The sequence below is a fragment of the Wasmannia auropunctata genome, unplaced genomic scaffold (genome assembly GCF_000956235.1).
Source record: "Wasmannia auropunctata unplaced genomic scaffold, wasmannia.A_1.0 LD335975.1, whole genome shotgun sequence".
In the NCBI taxonomy this organism is placed as follows: Eukaryota; Metazoa; Arthropoda; class Insecta; order Hymenoptera; family Formicidae; genus Wasmannia; species Wasmannia auropunctata.
In genome coordinates, this window is record NW_012026915.1 from 405382 (window position 1) to 426912 (window position 21531).

At 43.2% G+C, this 21531-nt stretch overlaps 1 protein-coding gene across 4 annotated transcripts in view; it reads left to right on the plus strand.

Moving 5' to 3' along the window:
• The window catches only part of LOC105454797, a 60882-nt gene that overhangs the window by 18744 nt on the left and 20607 nt on the right, over positions 1–21531 (plus strand). For all 4 annotated transcript variants that reach the window (XM_011697682.1, XM_011697683.1, XM_011697684.1 and 1 more), the window contains exon 2: positions 16927–16980. In XM_011697682.1, coding sequence (XP_011695984.1) covers positions 16927–16980 — 54 coding nt within the window. The remainder of the gene's footprint in view (positions 1–16926; positions 16981–21531) is intronic.

Consider the following 21531-nt stretch of genomic DNA (forward strand, 5'->3'; position numbering starts at 1 on the left):
GTCACGCGAAGCGACGCATAAATCGGGATGAAAGATCGCGTATAGAAAGCGTCTGGGAAACTGCGCGTGGATCCTCGCGGCCCGCGGGATGACGCAATTTCCGTGGCTTTCCCTCAAGGCATCATCCTTCTCAGAAGGCCTCTCCTGCTGCTGCAAAGGTTCGGCAATTGCGAACGTCGAGTTGAATGCCCGACGTTCAATCTCCCCTTGTGCATCTAAAAACTCTAACGATAGAAGACGCACGATGACAAATAAGTTGCGAGAAACTTGGCGATGCACCGATTCCCGTTACCACGCGCTCGAGGCGCTCTAAATTAGAAACGCCGCGGCAGGCGTAATATGCGCGGCGCACGATACAATGGAGGTATCATAATTGACGACGATTGTAGTGCAGTTACGCGAGGCATTCGATTGGTGCGCGGCGCGGGGAGAGAGAGAGAGAGAGAGAGAGAGAGGGAGAGGGAGGTTTACGTGTTCTCGCAGGTATGCGTTTCGAAAGTGCAAGTGCACGATCCTCGGGGATGCGTCTCACGTTACGCCCTGCCACTGACATTTTCCATCTCGCCTATCGCTCGGGATGCAAAATGTGAACGTGATAGCCTCTCTGATTCATGGCGCATAAATGCACGTCGGCATGGGTGGCATGATTTTGCACTCGATCAACGATCCGCCAACAGACTGCTATATTGAACGGCATGATTAAGTGACACTTTAATTGCATTTTCTCTTTAAATAAGACTCATCTTCACTCCATTCCTCTCCCGTCCTCTTTAGTACGAGCTTTTTTTGACTAGAAAGCAAATATACTATCATTTATTAAGTAACTCATTAACGTGAGTCGTGTTACGTACTGCCTTGCAAAGCTGCACCGTGATAAATTACTGATATGCGTGACGTCGTTAAATATACAAAAGGACAGAAAACAAAAAATATAATGACGGCTTTTTGGGTCATAAAAGACTCCGGGGCTTATACAAATCGCCGACGCATTGATATTTCGCTAACATCGAGCCGCTCACCGCTGAATCGCCAATGGGAATTTCTCACTTGGATGTTCGTCACGAATTCCAAGCGAGTGTTATTGCAAACTCGATTTCGTAGGCGAGGCAGGCTTGAGAACGCAGAATCCTTTGGCTCCTACACCGTGATCCGTCCAATCGATCTCACCACTACCGGGCCATAACCGTTTGTCCGGGAGCGAGTTAAATATAAAATACATTGCCTGATCTCCGGGGAACTTGTAATTTTCCTCATCGTATCGTCTACGCCCTTTTTCGCATGGATATAACCCATTGTATATAATTCCAATAAACTGCAGGTACATCGCGATATTCATGCGGCGCATATCGTCGAGAGCTGCAGCGCTCTCGTATGCCTGGGACTACGCAGCGCGTGGTTTGACTTATAATTAGTTGCATTAAATTGCGTGGAAAACAAAAATGAGAATACGTATGCCTAAAGAGTATATATAAAGAGATTATAATCGGGAAACTCATGTTTCGTGCAAAGTAAAAGTCAGTACTTTTCTAAATTAGTCTAATTAATAGTTGTCGCATATACTTTCTTCTTTCATTTCCTGCGGTTTGTACCTGCGTTTCCCGGAAAAATATCTTCTCGCGCTACTCAACATACTAACAAAAAATTTCAATAATCGATCGTATAATACGATTAAATAGAAATTCGTTCATAATTTACAAAATTAATAAATTGTATTTTAATTAGAGCGCTCTCTCTCTCTCTCTTTCTCTCCTTCTCTTATAGATAGAGTTCTATATAGAGTTCTCTTGCATACAATATAATGGGATATTAAAACGACTTTTGTTCGTCACGGAGAAGGTTCGCGCTCTCGTGCTGTGTCTTGTCTCGGCGGAGACATTGCCCCTCATCTGCTCGACAATTATCGCGTTCCTTCGTGCCTTGATATTCCAGCGTGTCGGGTGAAACATCCACCGCTTACACAATCGAGCCGAGTGGCACCGGCTGTATCCTTTTCTGTCGCATCGATGAGAGAATCTCACACCCGGACGTACGCAAATGTGTGCGCCATCAACGGCCGCACCGAGACAAAGTTCAACCTCTCAGCGAGAAAGTTCCGGGATGCGAACGTGAAAGCAACGCCTGAAACTTTTGCTGCGGCGAACGCGACATTTTCACGATTGGAATTTCTCGCTATTAAGAATTATGTATATTAACTCAAATAACGAGAGCTGCATACTCGGCGGCGCCAGCATGAATTTTTTTGTATAAGAAGGACGCACGAATGTCGCTCGGTAGAGACCGCCGAGGTCTTTGTTCCGACGTGCGTCATAAATCAGTTTCAATGGATAGCAATAATTCCGCTAATATCGATTCGTAATGCGTGATCTGTAAAACGAACGGTATATTCAGAAGTGGTCGCGAGATAAAACCGTCTCGATCGCTCACGTCTGACATTTTATTCCGTTTAATGATTGCGGTTTGTACCTTAGCACGTGCATCGGCACGAGGATCGATCTCCTCTGCCGTGAGAAATGACGACCTTTGGTAGTGTATACAAGAGAGAGAAAACGCGGAGCATGAATGCACTGTACCCGTACCACTTTACAGTTTGCCTCCCACACACAAAAATTCACAAAGCTGGAGTGCCGTGCAAATTACACCCGCAATAACGCGTTTCTGTGAAGCTACCACGAGAATATGGCGCCTTTTAAAAATAATTCGTAAAAATCTGATATATTAATCATCATTAAACGAGCGGTGAATATTAATTTTACCAATATATTGAAATGACACACTTAATTTACTATACTTAATTTATAATAATTATAATATATTATTTGCGTATATAAATAAGATAAAAATTACATTAAGTTTATAATGAGCGAATCCATCGACTGCCTCGTCGATTAACGGTACAAGGCAAGTCCCTTAAAAATATGCACATTATAGTAAGCAATGTGGGTATGTATGCCATGAATTTCTTTTATAACCGAGAACGCGCGGCTACGTAGGCGACGCGGTTGTTTGCAAAAACTTCGCAGCCGAGATCGCGGCTCCGCCGAGAGGACGTGATCGGGAGGGGAAGATCCCGGGGAGTCGTGGAATTTAAATGATTCCCGATAGAAAGCGTTTTCACTTCAGGTAGTACTTGGCTCACGGTACTCGAGTAATATGCACAACGGCGCGGCATGTTATGATAATGAAATCGAGCAAGCCGTGCCGTGTCCGGCCACCGGCATTTCTAATTAAGGAATTGAAGCTCGCTCCGATGATTGCTCATCGCGATTACATACATATATGCCTTCGGATACCTTAAAATTGTGGAGGAAATAGCTTCCTCAAATGAGATAGAGAGACCAGACGTTCTCTCGCACTAAAACGAAGCTCTATTTCAACGGAAAAACATGCCTCTTAGATTCAAATGTCAAAATGCAGTTGAACTTCCTTTACTCGTGTGCATTGCTCGTATGCGAGCATGCCGCGCCATATACGTGAAAGTGGCAATTTACTCGGACAAGAGCAGCGGTGTAACGGAAAATCAACGTGGGCGAGCATCTATTTCCGGGATCCGGAATTATGGGCTCTTCACTTTTCCGCCTTGCATTGAAATCACTCTCGAGTTGTATACACTAGCAAATACGCGCGTGTACGGAAGTCTCGATGGATTTAGGTACGTTCCTGCAATATCATTCTTATCGATACCACCCCGCCGAGGAGTAAAATACTTTGCTCGTCATCGCGTGAAATATCTCATAAACATCGCTCTTTGAATTTCCGTTTGGCGAAATGTCGAGCGTTTAAATTGACGTATTATTAATGACCGCAGCTATTCAAGATTAAAGGAAAGAGACGCCGCAGAATATTCCGCTTCTCACGTTCCGCGCGCAATCACTCCTTTCGTTTGCCTCTAATATCCGCTCCGGAAAAGTAAAGCATCTCCGGCCCCGAGATTACGGCCGGCCGGCGAGAAATTTCCACCGGCGGAAATCTCAGGACGGCCAGCCGCGTCTCCGCGAGATCCTGCTATTAGAAGCCGCGGGGGGAACTTCTATGGGCTTGGTCCATGGACGACCCACTGACACAGATACCGCGCCTTTCTACGTTCTGACCGATCGCCGCGTTACACACCGATGTATTACTCGCGCGAGTAACGAACGTACGAACTCGCCTGTCGGGGCCCCCGTCTCAATGGCACAGGTTCCAGCGCGCCTCGAGAAAAGTACCTATACACTTATCTCTCGCGCCTCTCGTGCGCGCGACGCGCGTACAACGCGCAAAGGGGGACAAGGGGATGGGATGAGGTGGGGAAGGGGGGGAAGGGGGGAAGGGGGGGAAGGCACACCGTCTCGTTTTTCATCGGCGCGCTGGATCACGCTCGAGAAAATACATCTTGATTACGTTGCCATCGCTTGCGTCCGCGGAGAAGGCAAGAGTTTCTTCTTGAGAACGTACGAATGAAAGTCACACCGACGTGTCCGTTCCTTTCCCATAGACATAGACACGGAGGATCGTGGAAAAGTCTTCGATAGATACATCTTGGGCCGTGCCCATAGGAACGTGAAAAGGGCGTATCAATGCGAACTTATAGCGAAATTATATACATATATACGCAGCGCCGCTTTTCCGCGGGGTGTTTCAGCGAGTGCAAGAATGAAATGCAAGAGAAAATGTTGAATGAAAAAAAATATAATAATGAAATTCATGTGTGAACGGAGTTTATCTGATCAAACCTCACCTTATAAATTCTTTGTGCAATTATTAGAATTAATTTCCTCTTTATAAATGCTGAAATATGGACAATTTTTTAACTGTAAGAGATTGAAAATGTTTATTCGCGAGCTAAACTTCCAGAAGAGCTATAGCAGATAATGCCATTACATTGTGTGCTATTAGGTTGATTTGTTCATTCAGAAATGATTTGCGAAAATTGCAGGTTCAGTTAAACATTCTCCGAACGCGGCATTCAATAACACAGGCGCGAACGTTTACGCAATATAAAAGCGCAGTTTGGTCAAAGAAATTGTGCATTAACAATTATCTTATGAAACTTTCTCATTTCAGAAATTATCTCATAATCATACAAGATATACGGGAATGTAGAAATTTCTTACGCCTATATTTTTTCCACGGTGGATGATTCTAATTTCTTTCAGTTTTTTTCCTCCACCACCTTTTCGATGTGCGGTCTAATTGAGATGTTAATGAGCCGTCGTCGCCGCGAATTTTTCGAACGAAATTGGATGTGAAACTCGAGGAGGCCCGGCGAGCTTGATTATTGTTCTTTCACGAGTCTAACCCGCTCGATTCGCTGACCCAATTCGCAGGCCCATCGGCCGTTCCTCCGTGTCGGCAATTCACCTGTACCCAGGATCGGATCCGGGAACGAGAGAGGGAGGAGAAACGAGAGACGGCGGCGTCTGTACGTATGCAAACGACCTCTTCCTCTCCCATCGGGCGAAAGGCACCGCGATTCGTCTGGCCTTGGCTGCATCGGAAACACCTAACATCAAGATGCACCCTATATCTCCTTTGCGCGTCCCTTCCCGAATTTATCGAATACTTCGGTTCGGCCCTGTGTATACAAGACCTACGTGCGCTCATCGAGCGCATCCAACGATCGGGGGACCCCGGATGTGGGCCGAATGTGTTCGTTCCACCGAATTCCCGACAGCCTCGGGCTCATAACGGATCGGCATACAAACTCCCTCTTCAGCTGTATTCGTCTTCCTTCTCGCGCGCGGTAATTGCTTTATGCAAATATTTACACCTTGCCCACTCATATCGCAGCTCGTATATGCTAATCGGGCTCCTCGTAGATGTGTTTCTTTTTCCTTGCCGGCGTGCACGCATAAGCATTTGTCATTCGAAGTTCGATACGGCACACTCTCTCCCTCGGCTCCATCGTAATATTTTAACAAAAATGTTAGATCGCGGTCAGAGATCAATTCGATCGCAGCGAGATCCGCGTCCAGCATGATAATCCGTGGCACGTGGACGGGGACCCCGCTTTCTGCAGCAGCTTTCTCCGCGTCCAGGCGTCCGATACGACGCGGAATCGAAAGCAAAATCGTTCGATTGAGATGGGAAACGATTTCTCGCGCGGTGGGACGACAGATAATTAGCACTTGCACACGAGTTTGCGCTAGGCTAATTCCGCGACGGTATTAGAAACTCGGTCTGCAATGCATAAGTTATTGACGCGAGAGAACTGTGGTTTATTGTATATCGAACAATTTAATTTAATTAAAATCCTATACGGGATACGATTTCACTCGAAAAGTGAAAATGAAAAACGATATTCTATTATCTACACGCCTTCCGACGTGTGCAATAGCACGCATAGTAGTCGCGTTCAGAGACACACAAAAAATCTGACATTATCTCTCGGTTGCAACGACGTTCTACTTCATTATATACGCGTGTTTCCGTTGATTAAGTGTCATATCTAGCATCTCGTGATTGTGTGTATAAGCAAAAGTATTGCGAATGCCAATTTTTACGATCGGTATCGCGCGAGTACCTTACTCGACACTTGTGCACACCGCACGAGGCGCGACCAATAAGCCGCTTCGCGCTCCCCGCGTTTCCGTTCTGCGTGCCAATTCTATACTCTCGCAACTCTCCGCTACTCTCGATAGAGACCGTCTGCGAGTTTCCGTTCGTTTTTGCAATCGTCTGTCTTAGCGGATAGACCTAGACTCGCGCTCGATCCCTTTCCAAATTTCCGCTGAGAAACGGGACAAACGCGACGATTCGAGATGGTGACGATTTCGGAGAATGATAACAAGGTCGCCCAAAAAAGGGGTCCAAATAGTCGACCGGATCATCGTAGATCAACCGCAGAGTGATCTCAATATATACGAAACTTTCGAGATAAACTGGTTCCCCGCATGCATATCGGAATTTGTCCTCGATACATCTCATTAGCTGTACACATCCTACTCGGAATATGGCGAGATATCCGAGATATTCCCCTTCATCACTGCACGCGAAACGGAATTTTCTTGCGCTGACACTCAGGCCTTTTCACCGCTGCATTATTAATCTACGTCTTCCGCGTCTAAAAGCACAAGTGTGATCGCCCCAGTTACGGTTCTACCGGTTGCAGCGTGAAGTTGAGTTTTCTACGAGATACTAAATTGTAATCGTAATAAAGAAAATCAATCTGTGCGGTTTTGACGACCGTGACTCTTGCCATTTCGTACGAGAGACGAGACATGTGCATATATGCATATGTTCAAGATTCCGCATTCTTTCACGTTTCGTCGCTCACGTACGCCTACCGGTCTCGGTTCCGAACGTGCGAAATTAGCGAGAGTAGGCTAGTAGGCGGAAGAAATTGCCGAGTTAAGTAAACGTTTCATTAAACATTGTGTTTACACGCTCGTTGACACCCGACACGCCGCTGATTGTTCCGACATGAGCGAAGAAAGTCGCAAGTCGCCTCGGCGCAAATATATTCGCGCTGTCTGACTATACCCGCGGAATTATCTACTTGTCGTCTCAATGAAAAAAAATGCGCCAATGCTTTCGCGACGTCGGTTTTTACTTTATGCCTAACTATTTTATAAAAAAAAATAATATATAAAATTAACTGTAAATACTACTCGCGAAAGAGAATCAGTCTTTTTTACATGTATACCGCGTGAGAATCAGACCGTGCAGCTCGTGAGAATACGTCGAATAAGATAGCTCACATAAAATTCGCTTTTGCATATCATTAGTTGCAGAAGGACTTTTATATCCCGTAATACGCGGTTGTTATATGTGCGGATTTAGGCTATTTTTTTTAAGTACAAGCACAAGAGACTTGTGCTTGATGAAGGAAAAATTAAAACAGAGTACAGCACTCTAATAAATTATTCTAGTTATGCGCATTATAGCGTAATAATTACGGACTTGTGTAACAATTTTAAGAAAAGTGACATCACACTGATTTTCTCTGAAGGAGCTGGATTCGCAATATCGACTCGATTCGGTGCATTCGAATTTCCGTGTATCCCCGACGCTCGGCACTTTGTTTTGGTGAATTTTTTAACAGTAAATTTATTAACGAATTACTTAACGGCGAATTATTTCAAAGTTGGCCGGCGGTGCGATAGAGCGTGAATATCGCCCTGGAGTATCTCGCTCGCGCGCGCCTATTTCTTCGACTCCTCTTTCATTTTCTGCCATATATCGTTGCCTCTCCCGCCGCGTCTCCTCTTTTTTCATCGTTCGTCGCCACGATGAAAAATTAGTTCACGGTACGTTACTTATCCAGCGCACGAAACAAGTGCCGGGGCAACGACGGAAGCGGGATTCCGTTTATGTGTATCCACTTGGAATAGGAACCTCCGAGCGAGGAACAACAATGAAACAATGAGACAATTACGCGTATTGGAAGGAGGAGGAAGAGAGGCGCAATTATATTTTACAGCCTAAAATTATTCCGAATATATCGCGGTTGTTCACGATCGAAGAATTGACATATAAAGGATTGAGGCGTGTAATATTAATTGGCTTCGTTAGACGAGTTCATAAGAAAAATGATAAATTTTATTTATAATCGTTTAATTTGAGCTTCTTACGGTTGTCGATTTAGTGTTACGAATTTTATTTGGAATGCAGACCGGTCTCAATATTTTAACGATATGTAATAGCCAACGTAACGTTAGAAGAGATTATTGTAAGCCGGTTAACGAGCGCTCTGTAAAACTTCGGCCTACTTGCATGCCACCTTTTAATTTTCCGGCGATGCACGTAATGTTTAGACGCTGAAACACAAATAGTCGGGGTTGAAGATTATAGTGTACGATTATAGTCCAACTTAGCCTGCGGCACCTCTTACTCTCCCTCTCCCGGGCTCTTATAATTCCCCGTAAAGAATTATTGTGATTAAAGAGAAAATGGCTCGACGGTTATTATTGTCGAACCTGGACTTATTATTGATTGTTTCCGGATCGTTTGGTACCGCAATTATATTTGCTTATGTCACATCCGAATTGTGAAACCGTCAAAGTTAAAGCATAAAGTTATAAAATTATAAGGAAGTATTAATAACTGAGTATTAATAACTTGCCATTTATACCAGGTTTTTACTTCTAAGGGAGGAAGAGAGCCGCCAGTTTGTTACATAAACAAGTTCGAGTGTAAAATAATCTCTCCTGCTCGACGACGGCTGGATTAGGTCCGGCCTTGACCGGCACTTCGTATAAGAGCTATTGCACGCCGGTGATTTTCACTGCTACAGAAACATCGAGTACACGGAGCCTATTGCCTCCGGAAAACAATGGTCGATATCGAGTGCGATCTCCGCGGCGAAGTTCGTCGAACGAGAGGCGGCTCATTAATAATCCTTCGCCATCCGCCGCGTGTGCACACGTTTCTTTTTTCTCTGGCGGCGACTCGCCAACAGACTCGCCGGTGGATCCTCTTAGGGAATTAGAAAGTGAATTTCCGACATTCGGGTCGCCGGGAGATCGACTCTACCAGCATAATGATTAATTTATAACCGCGATAAGAAGTCTGCGGTGTTAATAGCACCGCGTGAGAGCGGCATAATGTTGCGGTATATTAATTATCATTGCAATCAATTATTGCCTGGCGCACGTTTAATCGATTACCTCATCGAATCATCGCATAGCGTAAGCTAATATTAGTATTAATAATAATAAATGTATTGCGATAATGTGTTATATTTTATCTCACATGCTGTTGGTTAAATCCGAGTACTAAGCAAGTAAAGGCATCTAATATCTGTATGCAATGCATACTCGTTAAATACTCGTTTTCTAATTAGTCTTCAACGTTGAAATTTTTCTTAAAACTTATATTCAATCAAGACCTCTCAGATTGTGTTCGCAGCTGGGTTGTACGAAATATCAAAGTCATTTATATAATTACACAGCAATGTACACTCGCAGTTATGCCGGATGAAAGATTAATTAATAGGCGAACAACGAAGTGAAACGTTTCCCCGTTACCTCCGCGGGAAGGTGGCGGGGTCGAAACTTCTCTCGCCATTCTCGCACTTTCACCCTCACTCTCGAATGGACGACACTTTTACTCGAGCGCTAGGGCGAGTTTACGTTGCACGTGCTGTATTTGTTGAACGGCAAGTCAATGGTATCGTCTAATGCTATGTCATTCGAGGCACGATCTCAACCGTCAGCTCTTCCCGCAAATAAATTTCATTTCGTCACAAGTGACTGTCTTGAATCGCCCAGTTTGAGAACAAGTCCGTTTAGAAATTTAAAATTCCTCACGTAAAATATATCACAAACATAAAAAACTTTTAATTTTATAAATTATTCGTAATTTTCAATCCAAAAATTGCACTATGAATTTTTTAAATGTAACTGTAATGTTCATTAACATTTAATAAAATTTTGAGACAAATTTTAAAACTTATAAAAATTATTTAACTGAATGTATATGTAAAATTTTGTAACGCGACATGTAGCCATGTATGAGTATTTATTGGATAGAAATTTCTCGGCACGAGAGACGATTGCGAAACGCTTTCACATTCGTAAAATAATCTTCACTAAGCTAGCCATTAATTTAAAGACAAGTATCATTATTGCGTTGGGGTTATATATTTTAAAAGAATTTCAAGATACACTCTTATTACAGACAATCGCTATCAGGTATTACCTAATATTTTAATAATTGCAATAGAAAGTTGTTGGATGTTCTGTGATAAATTAACTGTGGAGTAAAAAATAGCGGTTTTTTTTCAAGCGTAATAAAAAGAATCCATAAAAGGAATCTAATAGAATAACAAGAGTGTATTTTATAATAAATGAAAACGTATTGCGTTATCCCGCCTTTCAATACTGTACTGAAAAGGTACGTTCTTGCGATTCATTCATCGAATTTCGGCGTGCTGTATAAAATTACAGTTATTTTCTGATGCTATTTATAAATATACAGTTACGATGATTCAGATGTCCCTCTCTAAGTATAGTTTCACCTTTAAATGTAGAGAAATGTATACGGTGAAACGGAGAAATTATTAAAGTAATAATCATTCGTTATTACAAAGCAAATAAGAATCATGACTTCTTCAGTGTTCCTGTATTTACTCTCATCAGACAGGCAGGCTCTTAGAAATTTGCGCGGATTGTTTTTCTCAACGAAGTTTAGACAGATGTTTCGAGCGCGCGCGGTGCCCGTTTTCCTACTTCATCGCCGATATTTCACACGCAGGTATGACGCAAACCATCAAGCAGTATGTACAATGATGTAAAAGGTGGTCCTTGTAACAGCAAGAACCGTATATCCGTTTGTCCGGCCATTCTCTCGGCCGTCGGACACGCTGTCGGTCACGTGCGTCCGACTGCCAACTCACGTGGCAGCAGGCGTGCGTTAGAAGATAGCGCGTGTACACAGTATCTCACAACCGTGTCGCATAATATTTTAATGGCGATTTTCTAGAGATTAATTAAATTCAAAATTCCAACGTAAACCTTAATACATTACCTATTCATATCTTTTTTCAATCATCCAGAGAAATCCTAGTAAAAAATAATAAATAATGAATAATTCACGCAAACGAGAAAAATCATGAATTCAGATTCGATAAAAATATTACCGTTCCTTACATTTTTTTATTAGAAGTCTTTAGTCAAAAAGTCTTCTAGTACATGCCTGTTGACACGCGAGTTAGCATGTGACCCACGGATAATACATAATGAATACACATATCTCACACACAGGATTAAATGTTTGCATTGATCTAACTTGATCTATCCCACGCAATGAATCCATGAGAAAGATGTTACACTTATCTGCAATATTATTCACAGATTCGTTATTTCAGATTAAAATAAACGGTAATTCAACTCTCATCAACACGACGCATAGTGCAGCGGAGTTGTAACATTTACGTTTAATATATAAAATGTAAAATCCAAATTATAACAGCATTCAAAATAAGTTAAACTTCTCAAATGCGCGCATCTTCTTTTTAAATTCAAACTTTTATGAAATTTCATAAGCAGTTTGTTTCTCTCATTTTTATATAAATCGAGAAAATAATCGAGTAATTGCGGGTGAATACAAATCAGAATAGATTAATTCATTCTGTGAGTAACAAATTTGTGAATTATAATTTGTTCATCTTATAATTGCTCCGCCGTCACTCCGCCTCTCAGGCCTCCTCCTTCTTCTTTCTTCATTACATTTACATAACACTCACTCGCGAAAACGCAGTTAATTATGTTCGCACGTTAGTCACGTTATGTTCGTGGAATACGGTGATAGCACGGCACTCCCGACGATAATCGCATGCAACACGCGCTTTACCGTATTACGACGGAAGGAAGAGTAAGAATGCGGAAAAAGTACGATCGCAGGAAGTTACGATCCGCCTCGTAGTTTAGCGCAATGGAGGAACATTAGCTCATAGAGTTTAAACGAATCACCGACGTATCGAAAATCAAATTAATACTAAGCGCTTGATAAATATTGAGATACAAATATTAAGAAATGTTTAATTGAAGAATAAAATCTATCTTATTTTGATCGACAGTATATGTGTTCAGTACATGTATGGCAGCTGTTTAAAGCTAACGAAAAAGACCCTCTTCAGACAACGAAATAATCACTTTTTTTTAAATGCGCACTAGATACATATTTTTTATCTTAAAGTACCATATTAGAAGTATCACAAATTTTAACTAAAACAATTTAAAAAATGAAAAAGTTGTGATTTTTTTGTTTACAATTCTTTTTTTTTTTCATGAACTTTTTAATATTGTTATTTGATTCGTTACGTTATATATTAACAACATATTATTTATACAATAATACATGTTGTTTATACAACAATACATTGTATACAACATATAATGTTTAAAGTATTGTATGTTCCATAATTTTTTTGTTCGAATCAGACGGATAATTTTAGAATGGCAACAATTTCAAAATCAATTTTGAAATTGCTAATTTGAGTATGATAATCTTGAAGCGAGCCATACATGTGACAACGGAGAGTTAATAGGCCACATCTTTTCTTGTCCCACTTTAAACGAAACAGTTTCACTAAATAAAATGAGTAAGCTCCATCGATCTGTGCATCATGTAAATATAAGGCGTTACCGCACTTCTTTTCTCGCCCGTCGGTTTACTTTCTTTTACGCTCGCACGAGCGCGACCCATGTTATGTTAGCCATGCCAAAAGACATTTATACGACGCGAAAGAGCAAGAAAGACGTCGGATATTGCGGAAGCAAGCTTGTCATTTTCCGGTTCGTTGACTGGACAAAGCTACCCGATGGATATTGAACTCACGAATCTCACCGTGGACTTGTCGCTTAAACGGCGAGTGAACGCGACGGTTACGCATGACAGGGGTTACAACGAATAGCGGCGAATACCTAAACTGTATTTGTACTACGCAAATTCTTCCGTAATTTCTTTTTTCCTCGGAGGTCACCGACTTCTCGCGGTATTCCGATCGTTCGAGTAGAAAAGCGTCAAAAGCATCACGCGAGTGCGAAACGCGAGTCTTTACAAGAAATATCAGCGTTCATTACAGCACTTTTTAGCATATCTAATCGCTTCAAACGTACGCGTGCACCCGCAAAATTGCCTTTGGCGTAAAATGTGGCCAAAGTGATAATTTACGGAATTCATATCTGCGCGAGACACCGTATCCGTTGGTGCCACCGTTACCGGTTCCCACGATCGAACGCTTTCTCTCTCGAACCCGTTCCGTGGCGCCTGAAGCGCGAGATTTTATGTTGCTTGCGAGATTTAGCGTGAAAGATCGATACGTTCTCAATTAACGCGGAACAATAGGGCGCGGAGTTGTGGATCGATTGAAACATCTTCTCTGTGAAAATTTCACATATTGTACACACTTAGAAAGAATTGAGTTTTTAATCGCTCACGTATTTTTACCAAGAATGGAATCATTGTTGGAATGCGAATTCTCGGCACTTTTTGCAAATGCAATTAAATGACAGAAGATGAACGAACGTACCGATGCGAAACATCGCAGGTTACACTGGTTGCAAGAAATCATTGAGCAAGCGAAAGTAATCATCATTTATTCTTGGTTTACCACATGTACCTACGCGTGTCTCAAAGCAAACACACATTCCCGAATGGCCGCATCGACTATTACACGGCCAGTTAACTCGTTGCTCGCGACGTGAGAAATTAATTCATAGCTACCGCCGTAAAATCAGATTTCGACAAATTGCGTGAAGCGTTTGCTTCCTCATCGTACATTGTTCTCTTTTTTTGGGAAGGCTTTCACCGGAAAACGCAACAAAGACGTTAATATGATTCGTCATTGCCTGACACAAGCATGCAGCGCAAAGTTGAACATGTAAATTTAAAAAATTTTAATGAAACGACGTATAAGGAATCTTAATTTGAATTTATCTTCGCTAAATGTCTTAAGAGATATATCTTAGTTTGTCTTCTTTGTATCTCTATTATTTCACATTGCCGTCATTACCTGACAAGTATCGTGAAGTTGAATACGTAAATTTAAAAAATTTTAATGAAACAAGGCATAAGGAATATTAACTTATTGTTAGATTTATCTTCGCTAAATGTTTTAAAAGATATATCTTAGTTAGTCTTCGTTGTATATCTATTATTTCACACGGTTCGCATATCGTAGTATTGTCCTGACTAAGTACGATCTGTAATATATCTGTCGCCCACTATTGAAAGTGAGATTGAAATCGTCTGTCTTGCATTGGTCGACGACTGGGTTACCTTGGTATCCGCGTTGCTCTCACAAGGCATTTAAAACTAACGACACGTCAGGGTTAACGTGGACACCCACCGAATGCAGAGTCTGCTATAGCAAAGTCTTTATTATTTCGGATGATAAACAACTTCATAATCAACATAAATAATTCCAAAAGTGCTAACTCAAAATACGTTTAAGTTGCGTAAGTAAGGACGTGTTTTAGGCATCAAGTTCTAACGCCTGGAAAGTGGCAAGATCAAATGCATTTATGGATTCGCAACGCTTCTTTTTATTGCGGAATGTTGATGACCCTATCCGTCACTGTAGAATCTCGTTGGCGCAACACACCACTTGTCGTCGCTATTAAACGAGCCCTGCCGAGATTGCCCCGGGAGCAATCATCGTTCCTTACGGCGAGAAAAATCTTTCGGGCATTAGCCGCGAGTCGGGATAGCGGCGACATGAATGGATGAATTGTTCTTACGAAACGAACGTAATCCCCCTGGAGGATTTCTCTTCGCTCGCGATCGCGCAAGAAAACGGGCTCAAGGTAGCCCTTCGCTATGCAACCGCGATTATGCAGCTGCGTACGTGGAAGTCAATCGTCAGGTGGGCCTTCCGAGTATCTCCTTATGGCTTTACGAATGCAAGTAAACGCGCCTTTGAATACCAGAAGCTACAACTTACGATATTCGTGCGAGCGCGGAACAAACTATTCGCGGAAAATTATGCGTGAAATCATGCCACTCGAAAGTAGCAGAAATGGTTCGTCGACACGTCACACTGCCATCCGGAATGTTTTCGCAATCTTATTCAACGTTCACTCACAATCCTGCGTTACGTGGCGTTACGCAGCTTCGTTAAGGAATGTGTATGTACATACGTACAGGTAAATTTGTTCCATTTGTTCGAAACCTTATCCCCGACTTAACATGCACGATGAGTTGATGCGGCAGATTGGTGTAATCACGACGCGGTTGCATTTCATAACGCCGATTCGAGTCGCGCATCGAAATAAACGTCTGCACGCGGCGCACGACATCGAACACGAATTCTCTCTCCCACGTACGACGGCCGCCGCGATCGTTACCGATTGTTGGGTAACGTGACGCGACGACGACCGGTTTGCCGCGAAATGACCCGGTTGGCCGGAGGCCAGACGCCAGGAAAAGAAGGGCGACGCGAAGTCGACCAGCTGACCCAATGTGTCCGGGGACGTGGATGACCTCGGTACGTCGGTCCCGATTGCCGCGAATACCGAGAAATGCCCGTTCGTCGAATAAACCGGATGTCACCTGCCCCGGTGACACTCCGCGAGTTCAACGTCACTGGATCATTGGGTAATGGATCGCAATACGCAAGCACGACATTATAAGTGTGAAAATATTTGAAATTAAAACGTTTTCAAACGATTGTACGCGTTAAAAGAACCTCCGAGAATAATGCACGATAGATTAAATTTGCTGTTGACTCCTTCCCGCGCGGATCAACCTGTCACCTACAATCAAATCAATGCATACTGTAATAAATGCTGATGTAGAAAGGTGCTCGTGGCTACCCATCGAGATGTAGTGTATGCAGTCACGTGTACACGCAAGTGCACAGACGCTCACGTGCACACGGCGAAGAAAACGACGTAGAGATATCCCTCGCGAGAAAAGGAGTCGGTCAGATAACTGTACGTCGCGGCCTCCGGACGACATCTTCGGTGTCGCCGGTGTCTGGAGTTCTCTCTATATGCCCATTCCCACAGCCACACGCATTTTCCTAGACACCAAGACATTTGTCTTCGCTTTTTTTCTCTTATCCTCTTTTCTTCTCCTTTTTTTCTTGAATTGCGAGTAAACGCGTAATTATGTCCTTGAGATCTCCAGAAAAATCTTACGAGTGTCATACTTGAAACTTCCACATGTGTATTTTCTCTCTCTCTCTCTCTCTCTCTTTGTAAGTATCAAAAGGGAAATTACTATTGCGATATAAAAAAATATCTGCGAATGTGAAAAAAGCTGATATGATGACATCCGTATGACGCATAGCAATTATTTCGCTAGGAGCTATGACGATGACCAAATGAAGCTCCTACTATCATGACATCCTTCAATAATTTCCTTTCACCACCCACGCTCCCTCTGTCGAATGCATCGAAGCGACCTTGTGTTTCAGTCACATATGCAAATTAGACATATTAAATAAATTGAGTTAAGTTTTTTCACGTGCGTTAAAAAATATTTTATTTTCTCTTCTTACAGATGGAGTTTTATCGGATAATGTTAGGGCTTCCAGGATAGAAAGGGATCTAGAGGGTAAGTCTCTCCATAAATGTTTACGTAACGTGTCTAACAAGTGTATGCTAGTCGTGACACATTTACGACACCTGAATCACACCGATACACGTAGACAAGGATTGCACTCAAATTGAGCTTTCCGAACGACTCCCAGTGTGTCTCTGATGAGAATATTATTTTTATATTTTAGATTTAACGATTCTACGCTGTAAAGTTTGAGTGCAAACCTGTAATATCGAACGATCTTTCCGCTTTATTCTTTGTTTCTGCTCTCTAACTTATCTTTTCTCACGATACATTATTTTGCGTATCTTAATTATCCATGTGCGTGTTGACGCGAGGTGCGGCCGTGTAAATAAAAGTTCTCAAGCGAGTAATACACTTTCCTGTCGCTCAGTTGATTACAATATGCATATATCTCGGTTCGGTGGTATCTGGCTTCAAGATGTCATACGATTGATTTGCGAGATGTTCCTCCCCAAGACATGAAAATTCATCATGCTGTGGACGGAAAACTTTAAGACATTTCAAACTCTGTCTTAAAAATATATAATGAAATAACAATAAAATAAAAAGTAAACTATTTTTTATTTAAATATATTATTTTAATTTTCTTTTTTTTTTATAGAGAAAACCGCTCAATGTGCGTGATCTCAGAATTTTCAGGACTAAGGGGTTGTACATAAGCAACTTAACTAATGGCTAAATATCTTTCTCTCTTTTCCTCGTGCGCATGCCAGTTTTTCTCACTTCAAGAAACAACGTTTTTTTTTTTTTTTTCGAGAAGTAGGGTAACGACGCAAATTAAGCGGGGTACCGCGGATAGTGTTGCAACAGGTGTCCTAGGCTACGAAAGAAGAAGGCTCGTCTACTAAGATCGTCTGTCTCTTTTTTTTCTGTTTCTGTTACTGCTCCCGTCTGCTCCCCGCCTTCAACTCTTCTCAACAACGGATGCCGTCTGCCTCCAACGTCCGTCCGCCACTCCGTCTCTCCGACGACCTACATTACAATTAAAAAAAAAATAATAATACAATATTATGACGCGAACCGTCATCGACCGACGCAAACAAACAACGCTGACGTACACTTGGTATGACGATTACGACATGGACGGGTAAACGTTGAAATGCGACTGAACGAATTGAATTCGTTGCACACATTCACGCTTGATTCTAAATTCTCAATCACATTTCGATAACTTCGCGTCCCGTTTTGCTAATGTAATCGCTTCTCTCCCCCGTTTCTTCGTTGCCTTGATTCCATTGACAATTCATCGACGTATTTCTATGCCGATATAACATTATTCCTCGTATATTTCTTTCGGACTTGGCTACTTAGGAGTCACCACAGTTCTCTTAGTATCGGCACGTCCTGGAAAGTCCGTACCACCGGTAGGATTATTGACAAAAACGGCACGGACATTCGTGCAAGATGGTGCAAGTACCGAATTTGCCACTCAGGTCCTGGGCACGACCTTGGATAACGGCCGCCTCTACGCGAGAATTTTATCTACGTCCAGCAGAGTGTTCTACGACAGAGAGCCGGCGCCGGATCCATCGAGTCCATACGTCGTTTACCCTTCGAGAGCACCGGAAGACGATTGGCGGCTTCGAGTGGCCCTCGATAACGCGCCGATCAGAGCTATCGAGGAGATTGAAGTGCTGAGTGGCATCGATGCAGAATCGAGTGAAAAGAAAAAGGAGACTGGGAACATCTCGAAACTCGACGAACTATCCAAAGAAAATGATATATTCAATAAAAGAGAGTTGAACGTGGACACGCAAAGATTTAAACCAGCAAAGGTTCGACCGGCTGAAAATCTGCCCACTTATACCGTTAAACACGAGTACGTATCAAGCAACTTTGATACGCTCGAAGATGGGCAGTCGAAGAACTTCAGACCTCGAGTACCGAAGATCTTTAAACCGCAGGTGAAAACTCCGCCGCAAAGGAAACTGGATATAAAGTCCCTCGCTACGGTGACCTACCATGGTTTCGCGGATTTCACGACTACGGTCGGCGATACCGTCATCGTCTTTTCGCCGAGCACGTCACCAGCGCCTATGGGACGTCCCGCTACCACGATTAAAGGCGACGCCACGCTTCGTCCGGATGACGGCGTAGCCGTATTGAAAATCCGACCTACCACCGTGATGGAACACGCGAGAACCGATCGACCTTACGAAGGAGACCGGAAACACGGCTCGGATGACCAGCTTCTGAGCGCCATTAATCGCGGCAACATTCAGCCAAGCGTCACTGAGGAAATTGATGCCGAATCGTCCACGAGATCCACGGAACCGTTACTGCTGGTACCCGATGTCGAAACGGGATCGTTGAAACCGACGGGTCTCCTGAAGGTCGTCGATTCTACTACTTCGTCGGACGGTACCACGACTCATTACAAGAGCCATATCTATGGCACGTATATCGGCACGAATTATGCGCAGATAATTCACACATCTTCGAACGTGTACTTCTTCCCGGATGATGCCACCGTAACATATGGAGCTGATGACACAACCGTGGATTATGGTACAACAGAATTCGACGAGAAGGATACCACTGTCGAATTGCCTTCTACCACGCCGACGACGATCACGACTAGCGAAGAAGAGATGAATGAACTGACTACTCCGTTGAAAGGCACAACGGACAGTGTCTTAACGACATTGAAGGACATCTTAGAAAGTGCTAGAAGAGTATTAGGAACAACCGAATCGGTGCTGCCGACTTTAGACGATGAAATTCCTAACGACATCGTGCCAGGAGATCCTCAGGGTCGTAGTATCAAGGGAGGATCTTCTCAAAATAAACTCCGACCCGGACATAAGCCGCATGAAAATGCGGAGGAAAAAGTAACGTTGGCTACTAGATTATTACCGTCTACCGTGTACAAGACATTTACATATTTCACGACTTTCTTCATTCCGGGCGGCAGCGATCAGACTACGACTTCGATACGTTCTCGGGAGGTAGTCTCTTCCGAAGTAACTTTCTTGACAGAGTTAATACAGCCTACCTCGACCAAAAATTTAATTCGTCCTACTACGTCGCCAGGCTCAAGGCAGAAAACACCAAGCTTGCCTGATGAAATCGAGGAGGAGCAAACTACCAAACAAGATGAGGAAATAGAGCTCATTTTCAAGACACTGTATACAACGTATACGTATCTAACGACATTCTTCCAAGAAAATACATCCAGTGTATCCAGTCGGCAAGTTGTTGAGACTAACGTCATCACGCAAACCGTTGGACCAAATGGTGTTTCCGCCGTTGTCGCCAGTCTCTTCGAAAAAGATGAATCCGTTCTGATATCGCCAACGACGATATCGGAAAATATCTTACCGTCGATAAGAACAAACGCTCGCACGCCCGAGGATTTCAACAAAGGTATCGAGGGCTATCCTGACGAAACGACAGAAGGAGGTTTCACCACTTTGCAGCAGCAGGATACCACGATACCCGAAAATATTCCAACGGAATCCATCACGACTGTTGATGATTTCGAGACGTCCGATGGATGGACCACTGATTTAGAACCGAGTCCCACGCCAGCTATGGCGAGCGCAGCAGTTAAGGAACAGGTGAAGACGTATTATACGACATACACGTACTTCACCACCATTTTTGTGGACGACGAGACGGAAATCGAAACACGTACTGAAGTTTTTACTAACGTTGTCACAGAGACAATTACACCTACCAAGGTTCAATCAGTTCCGCAGCAGACGGTTCGACCAACGACGCCAAAATCTGAATTTGCCGAAAATAAGCCTGCGCCCCCTCCAGAAATTTTGGCTTATCTAGAAGCTCTTCAACGTCAAAAGTCGCAGAAAGAGGCACTTTTATTAGCAAAGAAAGTCCAGCAAGCTAACACCGATCAACATGCTGAGGAAACTACTGAAAGTAGCACTGAGATTACAACGGAGATACCCACCACTTTGAAGGACCGAATCACCACTGAGCGTTCATTCCGCAATTTCCAAGTAAGCGCCCAAGTAACACCCAATCCTCCGACTGACGTGGAAGTTCTGGGCTCCATGATCACGGACGTCGTATCCTCTTCCAGTGCCGGTGGCGGCACCGTTCTAGATGTGGACAAGAGAAATATCGTTCCTGAAGATCAAGAATTATCGGAGTCTAACAATCACGAGGTAGAACCCGCGCCGACGTTGCTTCTGCAGACAAGTTACACGACTTTCACGTACTTCACAACGATGTATAAAGGCGATGAGACAAATGTCGCCAGTCGCCTAGAGACAGTTACAAATGTCGTGACGGAAACTTTAAGGCCGTCTATCGTAGTGCCGGTTCCAACCAGCACGCTGCCGGTAACATATTTCACGACCTTTACATATTGGACGACGTTCTACAAGGGCGGTGACACCATAACCACTAGTCGCGAGGAAACGATCAGCAACGTTGTTACAACGAGCGTTTCGCCTACACCTACGGTAGAACTCGGTGTGATAATGACTTATACGCCAACTGTGAATCCGCCGTCAGAGGAGGAATCAGTCAACGAAGAGGAATCCAAGATCACGGCGGATAACGAAGTGACACCTT